General features: G+C 32.8%; 1 protein-coding gene across 3 annotated transcripts in view; it reads left to right on the top strand.

Annotated features, from left to right (window-relative positions):
- The window catches only part of LOC113404892 (nephrin), a 238,106-nt gene that overhangs the window by 140,716 nt on the left and 72,360 nt on the right, over positions 1 to 25,030 (top strand). For all 3 annotated transcript variants that reach the window (XM_064219262.1, XM_064219261.1, XM_026645963.2), the window contains exons 6-7: positions 9,797 to 9,872; positions 18,481 to 18,596. In XM_064219262.1, coding sequence (XP_064075332.1) covers positions 9,797 to 9,872; positions 18,481 to 18,596 — 192 coding nt within the window. The remainder of the gene's footprint in view (positions 1 to 9,796; positions 9,873 to 18,480; positions 18,597 to 25,030) is intronic.

Here is a 25,030-nt window from a genome sequence, read left to right on the forward strand (position 1 = left end):
TTACATTACCAATGCGACCAACTGAAAATAAGAGAAAAAGTTGGATAACTCAAACGGCCTAGTACAAAGCCCCACCACCAAGTATCCATAGCAAAGCGAGCTTTCTTAAAAATTTATATATATATATATTTTATGATATCGGTAGGCGGACGAGCAAATGAGCCTCCTGATAGTAAGTGGTCACCACCGCCCATAGGCAATGGCGTTGTAAGTAATATTAACCATTCCTTACATCACCAATGCGCCACCAACCTTGGGAACTAAGATGTTACGTCCCTTGTGCCTGTAGTTACACTGGCTCACTGACACTTCAAACCGGAACACAACAATACTAAATACTGCTGTTTGGCGGTAGAATATCTGATGAGTGGGTGGTACCTACCCAGACGGGCTTGCACAAAGCCCTACCACCAAGTAATAATAGTTAACGACGGAATTTCTTATAATAAATAAAATGAACCACATGAAAGAGTTATTATGACGTACAGTATCAAAATATTCATTTCACATTTCCGTTCAGACAGATGCGAATATTGTATTTACTTTTAACAACCTTTTTCAATAAACGAGATGGACAGACAGCTGCGAAACGCGTCACTTGGATTATTGTGATCATCGTTTTGTTATCAAGTTTATTCTGTACTAGCTGTGCCCGCGACTTCGTGCGTGTTTGAATTTAACAAAAATGTCATTGTTGCAGCTTAGTTACTCCTTATAACATCAGCTATCTGCGAGTGAAAGTCCCGTTAAAATCGGTGCAGCCGTTTCAGAGATTAGCCGGAACCAACAGACAGACAGACAGCCAAAAAATGTAAAAAAATTGTTTTGGTATATGTACCGTTTATACATATATATGCATTTAGTAAAAAGCGGTTATTTTAATATTACAAACAGACACTCCAATTTTATTATATGTTTAGAAGATGACATACATACACTTGGTAGTTGGATTCGGTGCCCGTTTGGGTAGGTACCACCCACTCATCAGGTATCCTACCGCCAGATAGTAATACTTAGTATTTTTGTGTTCCAATTTGTTGGGGTTTAAGTTTCAGTTTGAGCCAGGGTAACTACAGGCACAAGGGACATAACATCTTACTTCCCAAGGATAGTGGCGCATTGGCAACGTAAAGATGGGTCTATAGGCGGTGGTGACCACTTAACATTAGGTGGTCGGTCTGCCTGCTTATTACATTAAAAAAATACTCAACCAATATACACAAAACTTATACCAAGCGATGCATGCATTTTCTAGAATGTTTTAGAATATAATATGATTACGTCACAAGGTACGCTTCGCAGTATCATCCGCCTTAAATTTAGACTATTGACGTGACAACAGTAGACACATACTGGCTTTAATATTCAATACGACTTGCTCTATCTGGAGTGTATGTTTCAACTTGTATTGTGATCAGTCGGACAAAGTCGGAGTTTAGTCATCAGTATTAATGAGTTAACATAATATCAACGTATAGTATATTTTAATGTATAGATTTTAAATTTAGAAGCACTCCTCGTTTGAAAGTTGGTGGCGCACTAAGAAGGGACCATATTTAATTATTTTGGACTACCCTCTAACTTTGACTTCATCCAGTATAACCGCATATAGAGTTTTGAGTGTTGCGTTAAAACAGTTTTTGTCAGAGGCTTTGTGCTACTTTTTTTGACCGATTGCCTCCTATTTATCGACTAGTTTCCAAAAATATAAGAAATTATGATATATATATATCCAATTTCTTTCTATATTTGGTGCAACTTGTAGACACTATTTGTGATCGACTTTGATAAGTGTTGTATCAAAATCGGTAAAAGTTCGATACGCCTTTTTAATATTCTTGATATACCAAAGAGCTATGTCAGAAAAACCCTGAAAACCTCCAGTAGCGTTAAAAACGGATCGATACTTGATGTCAACGAATCCCAATTTAATAGTGAACGGCAATTGTTTACTAATTGATATCGAAAACTTGCTTAATTAATGACGAAATAGCGCCAATTAGTGATGTGACCAATTATCGATACAGTTTCGCGTATCGAGTAAGTTTAAAATGAATAAAAATAATAACTAATATCTTAAGTTTTTTAAAATACTTAATTTATGTTTATTTTTAATTTCAAAATATAATCATGATTTGTACAGTAACAATTTTAAATTCTTATTTGTATACAGTAAAGGCCTCAATGTTAATAATTCCTATGTAACAAAACATATTAATACAAAAAAAAAATCCAAAGAAAATGTTATATTCTGAATTTTCACAAAAAATTCTACTTCTTAAGTTAGCAATTTTATCGGACAATATTTTACAGTGCGGTAATCGGTGTTTGAGAGGATACTGCTAGCGTAATACCTACCTGTGTTAAGGGACTTTACGGCAGTGCTTCCAACCAAAAATTACCATTCTACCTGAAGACATGAACCGATAAAAACGGTAATAATTGCGATTCTCTTCACCTATAAATGGAATTTTTACTTTCTCCGCCCAACGACGCGGAAGGGGGTTAAATCGCTTCTAAATTGAAACGTTTTTGTAATCTATATTAATTCCGATGATCCCTTCTCTTTTAATAGCTTTGGGGTAGATATTTTTTTTACCTTAATGAATCTAAAGTGAAGTTATGTAGTAGCCAGTACTTTTAATTGGTGGCAGGGCTTCGTGCAAGCCCGTCTGGGTACGTACCACCCACTCATCAGATATTCTACCTCCAAACAACAGTACTTAGTATTCTTGTGTTCCGGTTTGAAGGTTGAGTGTGTGTAAAGTATGTTACTACGGGCTCAAGGGACAGAACATCTCAGTTCTCATGGTTGGTTGTAGCGCCATTGTCTATGGGCGGTGGTGACCACTTAAAGTACCATCAGGTGGCCCATAGCTCGACCCTACCTATGATATATAAAAACAGTAATTATCCCATTGCTGGGGTAAGGTTTTTATTATGGGATAGATAGCAAACGAGCAGGAAGCTTACCTGATGGAAAGTGCCTACCACCACTTATTCACCACGCTTCTTCAGTGGATACACTTTGAAATTTTCTTCCGACACATGCAGGTTTCCTCACGATGCTGAAGATGAATTATAAACACAAACATAGGTCATGAAAATTCAATAGTGCCTGGATTTGAACCCCGTAACTATTGATTAAGGTTACTGTATTTTAATCACTGGATATATTACATGATAGAGGATATTTTTAAAACTAATTAACATGTAAGAATTTACAAGTATAGAAATGACTAATCAAAAGTCCGTTAAAGTCTGATGAAGAAAAATGTTTATATTTAGAAGTCCAAGCTTTCGCTTCGCTTCATTAATTAAAACAAATATTCATCAAATCCAATTTAAAATAATAAACTCGGGACTTTCCGTCAAATTTGAAAATCAAATTAAAGGTCAAATATAAAAATAATTTATAATGACGTCATGTCAGATTAATGTTCAAATAAATGATGAAAATTATAACGAACGACTTGGATATGGAAAAGGTTGATAAATTAAATTTAATAATCCTTAGTTTATTATTATTTAAATACATATATTAAACCTTAATTCATGAATATTTTATTTTCCCCTTCAGGGGGTACGAATTCCCTTTTCAGGGTTTAATCTCCGTTTTATCGTTTATTTGGCTGTAAATAAAATTAGCAATAATTTAAGAAATCATATTTTGTCCCTTCTCCGTAACTTAAAAGGGAAAACGTATTAGTTTCCATTCGGCGGGCTAAGGAGAGAGCTATCATGGTGTTTCTCTGAAGGATCAAATCCGGAACGAGGTGATCTGACAGAGAACGAAGGTGATCGACATAGTTCAGAGGATTAGTCAGCTGTAGTGGTTGTAATTTGGCCGTTGGGACAAGAAGGTTCTAGAGTGGAGACCGCGAATCGGCAAGCGTAGTCTAGAACGCCTTGTGACAAGGTGGAGCGATGATGTACGGAAGGTGGCTGGTAGAAAGTGGATAAGAAGGGCTGAAGATCGGGCTCAGTGGCGCGCCTTAGGGAAGGCATATGTCTAGCAGTGGACTAATACAGTCTGATTATGATGATGATTATGATTAGTTTCCAAGGTCAGTTCCGTGTTGATGATTTAAAATATCTTACAGCGACTAATGTCTATAATCTTAAAACTGAAAAAAAGTACACGATCTGTAGAATAATGGCGAGTGTTATATCCACCGTCTGTACCTTTGTAACGTGTTGTGTAATAAGGATGAAATTTCATCTTACAAATTTCCCTTACAAGAAAAGCTTATGTAATTTTTTCCGGTAAATTATCATTACTCCAACGACTCGAAATAAATTTGAGCTCCGTTTCGAGTGTACTTCAAAACGTTCTTGTTTACGGAATGACCCTTGTGGTTTCGGGGTTCCGTATGAGACTAAACCATTAAAAATTAATCGTAATTCATATTATACCAGAGCCGAGATGGCCCAGTGGTTAGAACGCGTGCATCTTAACCGATGATTGCGGGTTCAAACCCAGGCAAGCAACACTGAATTTTCATGTGCTTAATTTGTGTTTATAATTTATTTCGAGCTCGTCAGGCATTGTAAAGAAACCTGCATGTGTCTAATTTCAACGAAATTCTGCCATATGTGTATCTATAATGTAGAATATGCTACAAACCTTCTCCTCAAAGGGAGAGGGGAGCCTTAGCCCAGCAGTGGGAATTTTACAGGCTGTTAATGTGTTAATGTGAAGAACATAATATACATGACTGTCACTTCAATAAAGGAGTGAAACTTACAAACGCACAACATCTTCTGGTGTAAGTTTTATATATATATATATATTTATGTATTAGTTTAGTAGTGTAAATAGTTTCAGTTAGACATTGCGAAAAACCTCGTGTGTAAATATAGATTATAACAGCCTGTAATTATTCCACTGCTGAACAAAGACTTGCTCCCTTGAGGAGAAGATTTCGAAATCATACCATAACGTTGACTAAATACAGTTTGGATACAACTGTGACAGAATTTTATTCCCAACTAGTTGTCACCGGCGGTTTTTAGGGGTTGTTTATCAATTGTTAGGTATGAAAAAATAATTTATGTCATTCCTTGGAGTTGAAGCTTGCTTCACGTCAAATATCATCAAAATCGGTTCATTGAAAAGTTTAGCGTGACCGTGACCGTTCTGCGTTTATAATATTAGTATAGATCAATTAAATTTATTCACGAAAACTCAATCGAACTAATTATATCGTAAAAAACATTAAATCTCAGAAGACCAGCTCACTTGAACCCGTGACCTTCATTCAAGAGGAGAGGAAGCCTTTACTCAGCAGTGAGACATTATTATGATAAATTTGACATTTCAAAAAATCAAATAACGTTAAGCTTTTTCCTACATTGTACAGAACGTTAAATTACAAATTCTCAACGGTTAAGTAAAACCATCTAAAATGAAACAATTTCTCAGTGATCTACTGTAATAAAGAAAATTAATGTTACGGAACCATTCGTTATAATATTTCACGAGATTTTCCAGTTTCCTTGATGTCTATGTACGGCGTAATGTATTTTGAAATACGCTATTTTTCCTGTATCGTAATTTTATTTGCCTCGTTGGTTTAATGGTGGAATTGGAATTGTTATGGTATAAAGTTTTATTAGGTTGCTATCTGCTGTTTTAGGGGTCAGTAAATTGAACGAAAAACCTTGAAATTTTATCCCAATATAAACCGGATTATTCTGGTTTATAACTTGTCCTAAAGTGTATTTTATTGAAGCTCTTAAGTTACTTTCTGAAATATATCATGACTCGACTTCTTAAAAGATAACATTAAGATATATTATTTAAATTATCCGATTTAAAACCCGTCAGTTTTTTTTATCTTTTGACTAGAATCGGTAAGAAGTACCATCGTAACCGATTCGAAGTCTCGCCTAAGAAAATTCGGCACGAAACTAAGTAGGTACTCTTATTTATTTAATTAAAGAACATATTTTATTATTAACAATGAATATCTTTTATCTTATAAAGAACAAAAAGAATTCTCTGTTAATAATTTTAACATAAAACTTAAATTAATTGGCTAACAAAAAATATCTTCAATTATTATTAAATAAACGAATCTTGTCTTAAAAGATTTTTTAAAAGCATATATGTATTTCAACTTACTGGGCCTTTATATACAGTCTATGCTTAGTCTATGTATTCTTTAAAACTAAACTGCTAACTAAACGGCTTGATCTTTAAATACTGTTAAAGGTGTAATTCGTTAAACAATGTTCTGTCTTCCTCTTTCAAATGTCAAACCAATGGTGAAAGAACGAGACACAATAATCATAATAAGGCTACTATATAATTGGTGGTAGGGCTTTGTGCAAGCCCGTCTGGATAGGTACCACCCATTCATCAGATATTCTACCGCAAAATAACAGTACTCTGTATTGTTGTGTTTCGGTTTGAAGGGTGAGTGAGCCAGTGTAATCACAGGCACAAGGGACATAACATCTTAGTTCCCAAGGTTGGTGGCGCAAAGATGATGTAAGGAATGGTTAATATTTCTTACAGCGCCTTTGTCTATGGGCGGTGGTGACTACTTACCATCAGGTGGCCCATATGCTCGTCCGCCAACCAATGCCATAAAAAAAATGTTTCTGATTATAAAATGAAAAACTTCAGAATATTTCGTAGACAAACTTACAAAAGTCTTGATTAAGTTTTACGTAACGGAGTCCATTCGCCGCATCGTTTTGACGTCATAGCCTCTATAAAACCAGTCATTTAGATCTACAAATGCATCAAAACTTATTTTTAATATATTTTAGAGAATTTAGATTCAATAAAACAAAATGTTATATGATGAAAGAATAACATCAAATACAAAATTCCATTAATTTAGAAACTACTTAACTGTAAATGCAACAACATTGATGTGATTTATAAAACAGTTAAGAAAATTATTTTGGGATATTGTATTTACATAATTCAAAAGATACAATCAAACCGACTGTCCTTGAGGTAGGTAAGTTGGTGAGCCAACTAATGCAAGTGGTCACCATCAACATCGGCGCGTTTAAGTCAAGTCCGTAAAGAATCCTTTAATCGGTTTTTTTAATTGAAAAACTTAAATTAAACTCGATGCCATTTCCAACAAATCAAACGATATCTTCAGTTTTCCGAATATTACAAAACTTGTCAGATTCTTATTGACGTCATAAGCATCTTAGAGTTCGGAAGATCGCAAATTTTTCTTTGAATGCTTTTCGGTTATCGATGAATTTTTTTTAAATGTATTAGGGTTTAATAAATTAAATATAAGGATTAACTTTAAGCGAATGTCGCTCAAAGTCATTTCCTTTTCACGATGGAAAATATTCGGAGAATAATCTTTCCAAATGTTTGCAAAACTATGCTTTACATATTTATCAATCAAAACCAAAATATACTTTATTCAAATAGGATCTTGCTAACAGTTTCAAATCGACATTTCCATGATTAAATTAACGTAGATTCTACGGAGAAGAACCGGCAAGAAAATCAGCAGTTACTGTTTTCCAAAAATCAGTTACATCCCACAAAATCAACGAATTCCACAATTCTTTATCGTCTAAACATTTCTTCAGAAACATATAAATTTCCTCCTTATTTTAAAAATGCTTCTCATTTTAAATCAATGTCAAGGTATCGGGATCAAATTCATCCATTGCGACTTGCTTCATAAAAAATTGCAACATTTTCATTTTCAAGTCAAACTTCAATGTCTCAATATTTCAACTAAGACAGGCACGTAACCTCTCTATAATTTTCTTTAAAACGAACAACTTAAGCTGTCGTAATACTGTTTTTACTCTGTACTTCTTCTGAACCATCTCGTTTCAAGATTCAAGATGGTTGTATAAGCGTAGTCTATACCCTTATTGTTGTTATAAAGGAAGGTTTCGGGTTCAAAATACGGCCGCCGAGTATAAAATTCCATTAGAATTTATAATTCATTTGATTCATCATTCATTTCGTATTTCATACTTGGCAAGATATATTTACATCCGTAAACGGATTCTTCCGTGAACCACGCTCGGGATTAAATGTGACCCCTTATTTCTTATGTAATACACTTTGCCCAACCGTGAGTCTATGAACTTATAGCATGATTAATTATGTAATCTTTATTTCTAAGCTTTGTGACTAAACAAACGTGTTGGAACTGTTTTAATAGTAGAGGTATTTGTAAGAAGTTACTCGAAACTCACCTTAAAAATATTATGAAAATACAGAATTTGATATAGAACATTTAGTATAATATTTATACCATAAAGAATACACGTATCAAAATGGTGTATAACCGTAAGTCACTTGTCAACATTTCAAAAGTGAGATACGAAGTGAACTCTTCGTGAAGTCAGAATACGAGTAAGTTTCACTGTTGTCAGATGTTGAAACATTGCAGGAATATCTGCGGGTAATCAATAGCTGTGCGCACGATAAACTGATCGAAGATAATCAGAGAAATCTAGTATAATTTTTGTTTTGTTTTTTTTTTTTTAATGTTATATGTGAGAACTGTTATTGGCCTAATAGTTATTAAGTATATGTTATTTTTGTTTATCAACGGCTGTACGTTCTCCAATTAAATAAATAAATAATATAGTCTTAGAGCTAATAGTAAATAGTCCAGGAGCTTTTATTAACCTTTCATTATTCGAGTCACCAATCAAACATGAATTTGTAAATTTATACAAAATTCTCGAATTCTTAATAAATTAACGTTACTTGTGTTGTTTCAGTCGTGCACAAAGGCTCAGTTTATCTCATTCTCAGAGGGACTGTTCCATCTAAATTGCTAAAATTAAGCTGAATATACCTCTAGGGCTCTACGTAGACTTGTAAATGTACAGAGGTGGCCTAATTAATTTGCGTTCAACTCTCATAATAATGACAATTTAGCTTAGCAATGTTATTTCATAGTTATGTAATATATACGTAAATAGTTTGGTTAATATTATAAGGGAAATATTATACATTGTTTCAACTAAAAAAGGTAAAAATATTGGTTACTCATAGTACGATTACCGAAACTACTGACGTTCATTAAGATGTAATTTCATAAATATAAATAATATAATCTGTGAGGTATTTATATAAACAATAATATATAGTCACTTTTTATTTTTAAAAATATATTTGCACGGTCTGTTTATTCTATACTCTACACATACTTAATGTCTCTAAGGGTAGTTTTAACTGAGAACATTAATAGTTTTAGTATGCAATTACATACGTACGAATGAAAATGTTTTAATTGTTTAACACCATATCTCATTTAAGCTGAGCTCGTTTTGATGTTATTTATGCGAAAATATAAAATGAACTAAACATAAAAAATCTCTTATTCACTGTTTTTTTTTTTATATTAGAATTTTATGAGTCTATTCTGCGGTATGCAGAAGTCTGTACAATAAGTTTTTTTTTTTAACTAAAATGTAAGTGTCTGTTTAAAGTTTTGATAAAAGCTCTATAAAGTAGCCTAACAATAAGATCAAAAATAATTGTTTAAAAATTTCCCCCAATTTTTGTTTTTTTTATAAATTGATGTTGGTTTTTGGATACATAGCATATGAACCAAAGGCTTGGACCGTATGGAATTTATGCAATGAAGTGCTTTATGAATTTGTTTACAACCCTGTATCCCAACATTACCCCCTTTAATGGTGAATAGTACAGTTTCCGCCCATGGGGTCCAAGCTTGCTTGTTGATAAGATACAAAATTAAAAATTACTTCTTATCTAACAAAATATTAAGTACCAAAAATGTCTTTAATTAATCGTATTATATTTTTGTTTCAGTATCAAGTGAGGAGATAAAGGAAGTCGAGGGTCCAACTGGGAACCCAAAGTCCACGAGATACACTACAATATCCAGGTAACTATGAACTACATTTAAACTACAAACTAAAACTGCAGTTTTATATACCACACAAAAACATATTAAAACATTGTTATTTTTGAAACTAACAGTGCTTTTAGTGCTATTAGAAATAATTACACTGGCTCACTCAGGCTTCAAACCGAAAGGGTGATACAAATTATGCTTAAAACGGCACTTTTTAATCGAAATTACATTTTTTTTTTACTATAGCAGCCTGTAAATTTCCCACAGCTGGCCTCCTCTCCCTATGAGGAGACGGTTTGGAGCATATTTCACCACGCTGCTCTAATAAGGGTTGGTGGAATACACATGTGGCAGAATTTCATTGAAATTAGACACATGCAGGTTTCCTCACGATGTTTTCCTTCACCGCCGAGCACGATATGAATTATAAACACAAATAAGCACATGAAAATTCAGTGGTGCCTGAGTTTGAACCCGAAATCATCGGTTAAGATACACGCTTTCTAACCACTGTAACACTTTCTATAGGCAATGGTGACCATTACCCATCAGGTGGTCACATGGTGACATAAAATATCTGAACGCTAGAAAAAAAAAAAATTAAATAAGTAACTTAATTGGTGAGAAAAGCGTAGTTACCTATTTTCAATAAATAACATCCTGGTAAAGACTGCCGGAAGACTGTAAGAATTAGCAAAGACGAGACTAGGCCTTCACCCAGTAGCGCGTAAAGTGTATAGACGAAGGCAGACGCTAGTGCAATTTAAACGTAATTTATCGAGTGATAAAATCAAATACACACTGCAAAACTTCCACATAGGACAATCTGCGTCAAATGTGATAAGGGTTAGAAGCTAAGGGACGTTTACGTCATTTCAGTACGATATGATCAAAATGTGTGACTCGTAATTTGTTGATAAACGTTAAAGATATTTCTTGCTACTCTGTTTGTTTATCTGTTCTATTCTGTTCTGCTTTAATTTCGAAATTAAAAAAAAAATATATACTAATTTAAATAATAATATAAATACGTACGTACATGTTAATATTATTATTATAAATTATAAATGACCCCTGTTATATACGTACGGACATGCCATTGTTGAAACGCCTGTCACGTCAATAGTTTAAATTCAAAGTGAAACGGCGAAGCGCAGCGATTTATATAATAATACTAGCTGTACCCGCGACTGCATGCGCGTTTGAATTAAATTAAAAAGCGTGACTTTATTATTATTTTACATATAATTCTAAAATAAAAGTAGTCTAAGTTACATCATTACATCAGCTATCTGCCAGTGAAAGTCCCGTCAAAATCGGTCGAGCCGTTCCAGAGATTAGCCGGAACAAACAGACAGACAGACAGACAAAAATTGTAAAAAATGTTATTTAGGTATACGTACCGTGTATACATACATATGCATTTAGTAAAACGTGGTTATTTTAATATTACAAACAGACACTCCAATTTTATTATATGTATAACATTATATGCTCAAGCCTTCTCCGAAACGCACTACATCTTACGGTACAAATTTTATGTATATAAATATCGTAGATTATAAACCAACGTTCCCTTTCATATTAGTACAGTTTTTTTTTCATAGAAATACATAATAATAAACATACATAAGGGGCTTTATATACTTAAAAATGTATGTAAGTAAAAAACTTCACGAGACTCGGGAACAAGACATTCGCGGATAATGTCGAAATATCGAGCTCCATCGAATATAAATAAATAACATGGTAAATATCCCGTTTTAAATACTTGTAGTGATAAAAATAACCATGTACCAAATTAAGATCTTATATGGATATTATTGTATATCATTTAACTATAGGTTTTACTGAGAATAAAATACAAAGGGATCGCTTAGAATTTATCATGTAAGTTCATATTATGCGTGGCGTTAAATATTCTAGGAATTTCAACTGAGCTGTTGTTTTTATAATAATATACATCTTTTTAGGGTTCTGTACCCAAAGAGTAAAAAATAAAAAAGTAAGGGTCCCACTTAGTCTTAGTAATGACTTCGCTGTCTGCCCGTCTGTCTGTCACCAGGCCGTATCTCAAGAACCGCGATAGCTAGACAGTTGAAATTGTCACAAATTATGCATTTCTGTTGCCGCTATAGCGACAAGTACTAAAAACAAAATAAAATAAATATTTAAGTTAGCCTCCTGTACCTACAACAAACGCGATTTTTTGCCCTTCTTTGCTCGATATCAAAAATAGCAACAGAAATATTCACAAAATACTCAGTTGTATTTCTAACTTTAACAATAAATAATAAAATTAAAATAAAATGTAAATAAATTCTTAAGGATTCTCTTATAAAAAAACGCCATTTTACCTATTTTTTTTGAGTATATCATCTTGTGTTGAAAAGCCTGGCAAACGCCCCCCTGATGGTTAGTGGTCACCATCGACCATAGAAATTGGCGCTGTAAGAAATATTAACGATAGCTTACAACACTATTGCGCGACCAACCCAAGATTGGTTGAATTAGATCTCATATCCCTAGTGCCTGTAGTTGGACTGGCTTTATTCATATATATAATATTCCGGATTCACACGAGTAGACTAAGGGTTTACATAAAACGCAAAGTACGCTAGAATAACGGAAGCTGTACTAGGAAACATTTGCACCTTTTTCATGAATCACTTCGTATCTGTAAAAACCGTATGAAAATCGGTTCAGTAGTTTTTGAGTTTACGCATTCATAAAGACACAGACAGACGCTGTGTTGTTTTATTGTCTAGTTATGTATGTTTTATGTTTGTCTAACTGGACAAATTCTCTTCAAAAAAGGGGAATTAAAGTAACGTACAAAATATTAAACTTTAAATATAAGCAAAGTTTAAACAGCTCATGTCCCTTACACTTGAACGATATACACATAGACGGACAAAATATAAATTACTTTTGTAAAATGTGCAAAGTTGATGACATGGATGTCGAGCTACTAGATGTGTTTTGAGCGTAGTCTTGTTTTATCGCATGTTAACTAACGGTAGCCAAACGAAATTTCATTAAAAAACTTTGCATAATATTTTATAAAGCTACAACGCTAAAAGAAAAAAAATAATAAGCGAGCCACGTCTATTTATCCATTAGGGCCTTAGGTAAGCCTTAAGTAATTATTTATCTTTACTAATATTATAAATGACAAAGAAACTCTGTCTATCTATCTGTCTGTCAAGCTTTCACAAATAAACCACTGAAACTAAATTCATGAAATATGATATGAAGTAAGTTTGAATTGAAGCAAGGAAAGACAGGCAACCTACCTACGACCACATCTCCCCCTTTCCCTAACACACCGACTAAAACTAGCTTCACATAAAACTGTAAAAACTTGGGATTTTTCACTTTATTTTTATTTTAGGAAAACAAACCAATGAGATGACACTTATGCCATATATATATACAATATTATATACATCAGCAAAGTTTCCACTGATACTAATTACACAATTATTAAAACTAAACAAAGACTAAATTTTTTTTTGAGTATATCATCTTGTGTTGAAAGGCCTACTGGCAAATGCTCCCTGATGGTTAGTGGTCACTATCGCCCATAGAAACTGGCACTGTAAGAAATATTAACGATAGCTTACAACACTATTGCGCGACCAACCTTGGGAATTAGATCTCATATCCCTAGTGGCTGTAGTTGGACTGGCTTTATTCATATATATAATATTCCGGATTATATTATAAATCAAATAGGTAACATTATAGAATCAATGATACCAATAAATGTACACTAACGGAAAGCTTACACAATTATTAATAAAAATAAATACATATATATATTAAAACAGAATATATAGCATTAATGGCTATATTGACAAATTAATTACAGATTAAATATTTATACATGTCAGTACATATTTTTTATAAATTGATACGTAAATTTATTTTATTTTTAAAAGAATACATTTTTTATTTCGAATAAAATATCAATATTAATTCAATTGTAAAAACAATTATAAAAAATTCCGAATCAAAAAATTTAATTGATTTGATAAGCAAATCATTAAAACAATGAATAGGGCCCCGCGCATCACAGTTATATAAAAAATAAGCTATTAACATAACTCACACACACTAAACTAAACCATTGTATTGTCATTGGTCATTAGCACATGTGACAACATTCGATTTCATCTGACGTCTCGAAGTTGGTGAAAATTACTTTAAAAATCTTTTACATACATACCAAAAAATGTATACATCTTAAAATCGAAATGTAATAACTTTCAATAATAATATAAATACTATACGCTTCTATATAAATAAGTACGTTCATAGTAATATTACTAATTGTTGAAACGCCTGTCACGTCAATAGTTTAAATTCAAAGTGAAACTGTGAAACGCAGCTATTTAGATAACAATATGATATGCCAAAACCTTCTCCGAAACGCAATTGTGTTGAAAATCTACTAATTTAAAAACAAAATTTAATAAAGTATCTATGAGTTATAAGGTGAAATGTTTATAATATGACAAAATATTATAAAGGGTATTTGTAATCCTTATCTAACCCTTTCTAAGCACGATTAAATAGAACAGGTACCAAGAACTGCTAATTAATGCCTGATTGTTATAATGAAGGCTCTTTGTTAAAGCAAACTATATTTATATTGATAACAAGTTATCGATAAACATTGTCTCGTGTGTTTATCAATTGTCATAGCGATCGCTTAAACGGTATAAAAATTAGTCTAAAAAATAGCGCCATCTAGCGACAAATCCCAAAAACTATCGTTACCAGAACTTATTCCTATTTAACTTCTATTAATAAAATAGATAAATTTATCTATGTGATATATTCGGTATTAGATTTGATTATATGATACAGCGGTCCCTTCGACCAAATATGGCTTCTAACACCATCTGTGTGGAACCCATGGGATCCAAGGTGTTACGTCCCTTGTGTCTGTAATAACATTGACTCGTTTTAATACCTAAGCCGTGAGTCCGTCTTACCTACCGAGTAACACTAAAATTATTAATTATGTAACACGAAAAATTACATGATTTTTTTTTTTAATTTAGAACGCTTTAATTAATGACAACCAGTTACGTAATTTAAATTAAGAACGTTCGAAATTTAAATTATATATACGTGAAAATGTTGTCTCTCATTTGCATGTCGCGCATAAAACTCAGAAGTTTTTGAATACGCTATGCATTTATGCATATAATGTCGTTACATAGTTATGCGTCACATTTCAGAAGCTGGTTATCTTATGTGAACGGGCGAGTTAAATAGATGACATTTTATTTTGCTTCATTAAAGTCTAGCTTAATTAAATCGTGGACAAAAAGTTCAATAAAATAAAATATACGAGAAACAGATATATATGTTCTAGCTTGAAATCGACAGTTAGCACTTGACGCAAATAAATTGAATTGAATAAGAATTAAAAAAATATAGTTAAATACTTTATTGATTAACGCGAATTAAAACTTCTTTTAGCGGAAATAAATTGCAACTTAAATGTCAAATCTAAATGCAACGTCTTTTATATGTAAAGTTTGATTGAAATATTTAACATATAAAAATGTTATGACAAAAATAAATAAAATTAAATATTCACTGTCACATCCATTGAACATATATCAATCGTAATATATGACATCATATAGAAGTTTTACCAAAAGTTTGAAACTGGCACGACAAACAAATGTTTGTCAACGTATTCGTTTAAATGTATCGCGTTTCATTGCCGGCTATTTACCGACGGTATATAATTCTAAAATGTCATATGTGTAACGTTAAATCATAATCAAAATATACTTTATTGGACAAGGCTTTTAGAAGAAATTTACATTGACATTTTTAACGTTTATACTAAAGTCAAGAACCAATATAAGACAGTCAGAAGTTATTTTCCATTAATTAAATTTCAAAGGCATGTTAATAAGTATATATGTAAACTATATAAATCAAAATCAAAAGATACATTTACAAGCGCTTTTGAATCGTCATTAACAAAATATTTAAAGTAAAGCTACCACTGGTTCGGAATGTAGATTAGAGAAGAACCGGCAAGAAACTCAGTAGTTACTCTTTTTCAACATCTAAAAATACAGTCATATAAGTATGTAAGTATGTAGTATATAATTATATTGTCATACTAATTATGGTCTCGGCATCCATTTTCATAACTGTTTAAGAAAATATGTGTGTACATTATGTTATGTGTGTGTATGTGTGCCCTTACTTATACTATATACACAGCAGACCAAGTGCATCATACACGTGGCTTTTTTTATTTCATAACAAACTAGCTGTGCCCGCGACATCGTGCGCGTTTGAATTTAACAAATCAATATTGGACATCATCACATACATTACTCTGATCACAATGTAAGTAGCTAAAGCACTTGTGTTATGGAAAATCAGAAGTAACGACGGCACCACAAACACCCAGACCCAAGACAACATAGAAAACTAATGAACTTTTTCTAAATCGACTCGGCCGGGAATCGAACCCGGGACTTCGGAGTGGCATACCCATGAAAACCGGTGTACACACTACTCGACCACGGAGGTCGTCAAATTCGAATATAACAAAAAAGTTTTGGTTCAGTTCGCAGATTTTACTATAACTTATTAATTCTGTAGTAGGCTTATGTAATATTAAGTGGCTGTCTTGAGTGGTACAGAACAGTATTTCGACATTGCAGCGTCAATTTATTATTATTTCATATATATTTCTAAAATAAAAGTTACTCCTTATTACAGCCATTTGCTAGTTAAAGACCCGTCAAAATCGGTCCACCCGTTCCAGAGATTAGCCGGAACAAACAGACAGACAAACAGACAAAAATAGTAAAAAATGTTATTTTGGTATATGTATACATATGCATTTGACAAAAAGCGGTTATTTCAAAAAACACACAGACACAACATCCATTAAAGTATTTTATAACATAAATAATACTATATTATTTTTAAAGAAATGAACATTATTTACAAATATATCTTCTACAAACTGTATGTCCACGAATTAATGTATATAAAATAGTTTGAAATAGTTCATAACAAAATCCCTTACATTGCCAAGCGCTGATGAGACCGAATTAAATCAAAACTATTATAAATAAATTTTCCGCATTATCCCCATTAAATGCGGAATTAATTTAACGTCAGTCGTGACATCTCCGTGTTAACTTTAAGCTTGTATGTTGAAATTTCTCTATTTAAGCTATAAAATGTCACGGCTTAAAATCGCAGTCACTAGGTATATAGCTTCATAATTTAATTGGAAATCAAAATATAATTTATTTAAAGTAAACTAACAGGTTGTAAATACTTAGAATTACTTCCACCATTCGCTAATGCGATGAATACATGTTTGGTATATGTATTTTCATCCAACACGTGCAGGTTTCCTCCATATAGTACGATGAACAATAAACACAAATTAAGCATATGAAAATTCAGTATTGCTTGCTGAGATTTGAGCCCGCAACTTATAGGTTACGATTTACGTGTGGCCAACTGGCCATTTCTTTTCATTCTTTCCTCAAAATTAAATCAAATCAAATAAAAGTCACATTCAAAAGACGCATAAGAGGCGACCTCATCGCTAAAATAGCGATCTCTAGGCAAACTTAAGTTAGAGATAAGAAACAGAGGTAAAAAATTATCATTATTAGGTCATACATGCAAAGAGCCGAGATGCCCCAGAGGCTAGAACGCGTACATCTTAACCGATGATTCCGAGTTCAAACCCAGGCAAGCACCACTCACTTTTCATATGCTTAATTTGTGTTTATAATTGATTTCGTGCTCGGCGTTGAAGATAAACATCGTGAGGAAACCTGCATGTGTCTGATTTCAACGAAACTCTGCCACATGTGTATCAACACGCATTGAAGCAGCGTGTTGGAATATGCTCCTGACTTCTCTCTCCTCTGACCCGAGGAAGCCTTAGTTCAGGTCAGCAGTGGGAAATTTACCTTAATTTAGCCCCGTCCATGGAAATCAACGTATACTAAATCCAAGCTTTTATATCATCATAATATTCTTGTATAAGCCTTTTGTCGATCAATGTTAGTATTGAGTAAATAATTTATCGTACAAATGTTTATGCCATTTACTCGTAATTATATGCGGAATGCTTTTGAGTTGTTACTATTTCATGTCACGTGGAAGATAATAATATATTCGTGTATGTTCGAAATTCAAATCTACATAAATTTATAAAATTATTCCGTATGATGTCATTGAACTCCTCCTAAACGGAACGTTTAATATTTGAGTGTGGTCCTAGAGCGCTTAGATTATGTAGGTGGCGTTGTCGATGGCTGAATTGATGTTTGTTACTCAATCAGACCACAATGGCGGAACCAAATGGTATTTAGCACAAAGATAGATTATACTTCTAAAATAACACATAGGGCAGACAACTTCACACCTAATTTCCCTAACACCTCCATACCAATCCCCACACACACGGGTAAAACCGCGACCCAAAACCGACCTAGTCAGCTATACTGACGCCAATCACTAGTAAATAAATATACATTGAAACCTAGATCACTGTAAAATATGCTATAATAGCACAATATCTTTCAAACAGAATTAAACCGTATACCTTTGTCAACAGGGTTCATTTTAAAGCGGCGGCGGATGACGACTATGCTGATTTTACATGCGAAGCCAGACACGAAGCGTTGCATAGGGATATGCCCATGCGCAGCACAGTACAACTCAGCGTGCTATGTAAGTATATTTGTCTAACTGTATAATATATATATATAGGGATGTATCTATTGGATATAATTTATCGATTAATAGATTTAGTTTATCTAGCTTTAGATAATCCACAAACTATAAGTAGAAATGTTAACAAAAATATTTCAGTCAGAATTAATGATATTATTAAAGCAAGTCAGAAAAAGCGCTGCTAAGCCGCTTTAATTGCGTGGACTTAAAAATGTTCCGTCTCAATTATGTATTATTAATATAATAATCAGTTCCGAAGCATCTTCTCAAAAAGGAGAGGAGGACATTACCCAGCAGCAGAACAGTTACAGGTTGTTTCTTTCAATGCCCAAACGTTGATGTAGCACGATGTCAGATTTTGAAGGAATTTGTTCCCACTAAATGAAGCCCTCGCGAGCGAAACCACCAGTTCAGCTAGTGTTATAAAATAAGCATTACATAATGATCAAATTTCAATAATTGTACGTTAGAATAAATGTGCCAAATCACAAATTATGCCAATCACAGAAACATGACTCAGCTCCAATTATAACAATGGGTGGATTGTCTCCCGCGTCGACTATATTTGAAAAACAGGAGCATCAAATTAGGGTAACCCCACGCTGAGTATAAAATGAAACATGACAGGGGACTGTTCTGTTTTTGATCCATATTTTTATTGTGATGTTTAAGATAGATAATTTATTTTGTTTAAGATAGATAATTTCTTCCATAATAATTCCTTATACTTGGTGGTAGACCTCTCATCATACATTTTACTGTCGCACAGCAATACTTAGTATTGTTGTGTTTATGTTTATATGGTAAGTGAGCCAGTGTAACACAATTACAAGGGACATAACATCTTATTTCCCAAGGTCGAAAGCACATGAGTAATCGAGGAATGATCAATATTTCTTACTGTAGCTATAAAGTAAAGTAACAGTCTGTATGTGTCCCACTATTGGGCAAAGTCATCTTCAATGCAGGTTGATTTGATTACATATATGGCAAAACTACTACCCATAAATACGCTTCTTCTAAATCAAGACTTACTCATGGAGATACTCTCCTCCCTCACGCGTGGGCAAAGCCGCAACGAAAACAAGACCTTATAACACCTCAATGCAATTAAAACAAGTTATATCAGCGTAGTTATATAAATAAACAAACAAATACAATTATATACAAGTTTCTTGTGCAAGGAGACGTTGTGTTTGAGCTTGCAATTCGTTGTTAAATTATGCATTAGCTCTAAAGCTTGAGAAAATTGTTAATAGCTAGTTAACATCTTCTAAACAATTACTGACTACATAAATAGATGCAATGTTAGCTCAGTGGAGGGATGACGATGTCATTCTTACGTGCTTTCTGAGGCTCGGAGCTGCTGTTGAAAATGTTTAGTCTTAAGACCTCAATGGTTTAATTGGCTTTGGGGGTTTTGGTTCCAGATTCTTGAGATCTTAGATATTATATGATAGCTACTAGTAGAACAGTCCAATCACTAGATTTTATTTAGATAGTACAAAGGAATACTACAACGAGATCTCTATTCTTGGAAGTGGTCTCATGCTTCATAATTAGAAGATCCAAGGGTATCTTGAAATCTTAAAGGAAGAACATAATAAGTTGAAATGATATTGTATTTCTAATGTAACCCCAAAATACACGACAATAGAGTTGAAAATTGAAGTTGAAATCTTTATTCAGTACTCACTTATTCATTGTCAAAGTATTATACTTCCACCGTGAACTTAACAATTTATGTCAGTGTAGTTATTGAGAATGTTTCAACTTTTCCATTTCATATTGAACTGAGAATTTTATATTAATAGTACAAACGTTCAAGAGATTAGGATGCATCGTTAATAGCTAACCATTGCAGGCTCAAATCCAGTGTCAAGTCCAGCTCAAGAGTGATAGCCTGATTTTTTCTTTTAAACGGATTTTTATTATACCTAAACAGCACTACTTATTGCTGCGTTCCGGTTTGATAATTGACTGATCTGATCTGATTTATTTACGGGAACAAGAGACATAACTTCTTAGCTCCCAAGGTTGGGTGCATTGGTGATATAACGTGTCTATAGGTGGTGGTGACCAATAAATTAGATGGCCCGTTTTCCAGTCCATATGGCCCAGTGGTATAAAACGTGAATCTTAGCTGATGATTTTGAATTCAAACGCGGGGCAAGTACCACTGAATTCATGTGCTTAATTTGTGTTGACTCATGTCGTGATCGGTTGTGAAGAACCGAAACCTGTACGTGGTGGATGATAATCTACCACGTGTACCCGCTTTGTAGCAGCTTGGTGAAGTAAGCTCTAAATCTTGTCTCCAAAATGGAGAGGAGGCCTTTGCCCAACAGCGGGACGTTAACACGCTCTTACTTCATACCTAATATAAAAAAAAACACTTTAAATCAAACCTGTCGAAATTTTTTTCTAAAGTCATTTAAGAATACTTGTTAAATACATTTTTATCTTTATAAATATAAAATTGTAATTGAATCCTGTTTAAGTTTGCTTTGTTTTAAAATAATCTTTCTTAACTGCTAATCGTTTGAGATAACAGCTCTTAGAGTATTCCAGGAATTTCTTTAAAGTTTCACTCAAGAATTCCTTTGGCGATTACTCTTCAAGTTATAGTGTAGGAGCTTGGAGTAATAATGTTGCTTTTAGTGTACGTCTCATATATTTTTAGTGTGATGAATTCATAGATAGATAAAATTATCTATTTTATTTCTTTATTTTTCATTACATCGTATTTACTATGTTATTGTACCATTGGCTATATAGTTAATAAACTCTAGTAGTCTTTCACGTCTTCTTAAGAGGACTTTGTCCAGTAGTGGAATATTTTGTGGGCTGGTTCTGTACTTTTCTTTACTTACTATATCAAGAGTCTTCCAACAAAAAAAAAACATCAGAAAAGTTTTAGGATTTTCTTAAATAACAAAATCCTAAATCCACTTATATTTTAAAAGTTTGGGAAACCATAATAACCACTGAGTTTATATTAAAAACTAACATTATTCATAAGCCTTAAGCTTAACCGCGATCCCAACCTCGAGTATAATAAAAAACCTTTATAAGAGATCATCTTTTATGATAAAGAAAGACTAAATCCTGAAAAATATCACTACACGCAATCTGTTACGAGTAATTGTCTCGAAAAGCCGAGCTAACTGAATGTCCGGAGATAATCCGGACATTTATAAGTATAGCCATTTGTTTCATTTCAAGATTCAATGTATGAGAAATTGCATATCCTTACAAACTCCGATTCTCGTACAAAATTCGACATTTCGATGAAATACGTTTTTAAAAAATGATTTCGTTTTGGCTAGTTTTGAATCTTCATCTTATGCGAGAGTTCTGTGATAAATTGATTCAGAATTTATATCTATATCTATAATCAAAACTTAGTCTTATGAGTCTGAGGTAACCTTTATTCGGCTTCATATCCTGCCTGCCTACCTGCCTGCATGTGAATGCTCACACTCTTAGTTATTATGTCTCTTCTGCCTCACTGGTTCACTTACCCTTCAAACCGTAACACCTACAAAAACTTCAATATCCTACACCATTTATTTTAAATCTCTGAAACAGTAATTTAAATATTATGAAAATCGCATACCAAAAAACTCGCGAAATTTCAAATTTATTACTCATTTTCGTTTTAGTGTAATTATATTAAATATACCTAATGTCACCAATGCAATAACTAAACACCATTACCTCATATTCAAATTCAAATTTCATACAGAAACAAACACCGGTGAATATTCTGCTTGCTTTGAGGATAACCAAAAACGTCAACATAACCCCACAGTACGGTATATTGCGTGCATACTATACTACACACTCTCTGACAACTGAACAGAGCCGGGCATGAAAAGCATGCATTATTAATATCCTATTTAAAGCTTACGTCAATGTTGACTTTGTCCCATTGGCCACTATTGACTTTAGTGAAGCGACCAAATTTATCTTTAGTGCAAGGTTCAAAGTCTAGTTACGTGATCCAAGTGACGACTGAACGTATATTTACGTTTTCCGAATAGATGCTGTATCGAGACAAACTTGCGACGATTTGTTTTGCTTAATACAATATTTGAATCTTGTACAAGGTTGAATCATGTCTTGAATCTTAGCTGTTGTGATGATAGTATTTATGAATGGGTATCGATTTTTAATTAAAAAGAGACAATACATTCCTATCAATCTGTAATTGCAGTGACTTTGACGATTGTGTCCATATGTCCGACCTCATAGACAGTGACTTTTTTGGATGTCTAGCAAAACAAAGAAAAAAACCACAGATTCAAAATAGTGATCTCCACTAATATTACTAAAGTTGAGGTGTTTGTTTTGTATAGGCTTACGTCACGACTATTCCAATTTCAAACATTGCGCTACAACCACATGGATCGTAAACATAATTTTTAACGCGGGCTATAAGGAACAAATTTAAAAAAATATATCGTATTTTTTATGGATCAATTTAATTCATAATATCTTTACCATTGCCTTCATTACCTTTGATTTTTTTATTAAACAATTATATTTGATTAAATGATCCACAGTAGATTCAAATATAACTAATATTATAAGTATATAGATAATATTTAATTTGTATAGATTCAAACTTAAAAGCAGGCGATTGTACAGCCTCTTTAAATACAAAAAGTCGTATATATAATAGTAAAACCACATTTTTATGACCAATAACCAACTGAAGATGTGTTCTCATGTTGCATTTGACCTAAATGTATCGAAAAATCTTATATTTGACCAAATTCTCTCCGAAATATTTGACAAAATCCTTTGAAATTACACACTGAACCCAACATTTGGACATACAGGAACGTCTGCAAACAAATTCCGAATTGCAAAATGGACTCCTATGTTCCAGAACCGTTTGTTCCGTCGTGCCCCCAATGAATTATTAATTATTCTCTCTGATTCGACCCCTGGTATATTTACTTTTATTCTTTTTTAACTGACGTCTTTTACACATTTTCCTCGGTACAAACCAGACGTGTAATACCAAACTTTTGGATTTTATTACCATCTACGAGTATATTTGGTGATAGTTAAATGAAATTTAAAATTGTGTTTGCATAAATATATCTTAAGTATTGTAAGAATGTTCTGATCTTTTGATGTAATTTTCATGTTTTAATAATAAAAATAAATGAGTGGCAGGCAGGAAACATGGATTATTACGACGCTTCATATGCTAAATATATTTAACATATATACATAAAACTATAAAGCACGATAAGGAACTCGACATAGAATCGAATAAAATAATTGTTTTAAGTTAATTTTTGTACAGATCATCTTTATTGAAAGACAAATTTTATCACTTAACACAGATGTCATTTTTACAATCTATGGAGTCGAATCGATAAGAATTTAAATAATATACTAATTATTACTAATAAATAAATCTTTACATTGCATAAAAATTGCGCATATCGTGACATCAAAGTAAATTTACTGTAACTCTGTAAAGGACTTTGAGAACAAGAGAACGGAGGGTTTACCTTTGATTGCATACACTTATCTCTTGTCTCTCTCTCTCTCTCTCTCTCTCTCTCTCTCTCTCTCTCTCTGTGTCTTGTCTAGCAAAGTGAGAGGACGTTATGTGTGTTAATTATATAGTAAATATATATAGTAAATTTTGATAGCAGCCTTATTAAATATCATCGTAAGAATAATAAATAATATGGTAAAATAAATTACATATTTCCAGACAAAAGTTCCCTGCAAACGTGTTAACACAATTAACTTTTCTTAAGAACTAAAACATGTTTCACCAAGTTTTGCAACAAGTCAGGTAAATTTAATTATCTATCCCTTACGATAGGAAAGTTATACGGTAATAGACCCGATATACCCTACTCCTGGACGAGATAATGAGACAAGTACTTTATAACAATAAATTATAGACGAATATTATACTTGTCTGTTCGATCTGAAACTTTATATTTAGAGCTTTAACAAAGCCCTATCGCTAAGCTTTAATTTGAAAAACCTGAGATGGTCCAGTGATATTCGTCGTAGCGATTTTAGAATCGTGTAAACGCCTCTAAATATTTTCGTGCTAAATTTGTATTTATGGATATTTAATAAAACAAGGAAAACATCTGCATAAATTAAAAATGTGTAATGAAGTAAGATCCAAATCTACGCCTCAAACGGAGAGAATAGTTTTAATGACGATTGTACTGTTTAATTCAAAATTCTTGGATATATATTATCTAGGATAAGTAGCAATAACTCATCATGCTTAAACATTTTAAATGTTATAATAATTATATTCTATGTCACTTATCACGTTTTGACATTGTACGATAAAGTTCTCGATTTCTTCTAAGATCTCTAAAGTAAATTTGTTTGCAGCGAAAAATAATCATAAACTCAAATTAAACAATTGAAGA

The sequence above is a fragment of the Vanessa tameamea genome, chromosome 27 (genome assembly GCF_037043105.1).
Source record: "Vanessa tameamea isolate UH-Manoa-2023 chromosome 27, ilVanTame1 primary haplotype, whole genome shotgun sequence".
Taxonomy (NCBI): domain Eukaryota; kingdom Metazoa; phylum Arthropoda; class Insecta; order Lepidoptera; family Nymphalidae; genus Vanessa; species Vanessa tameamea.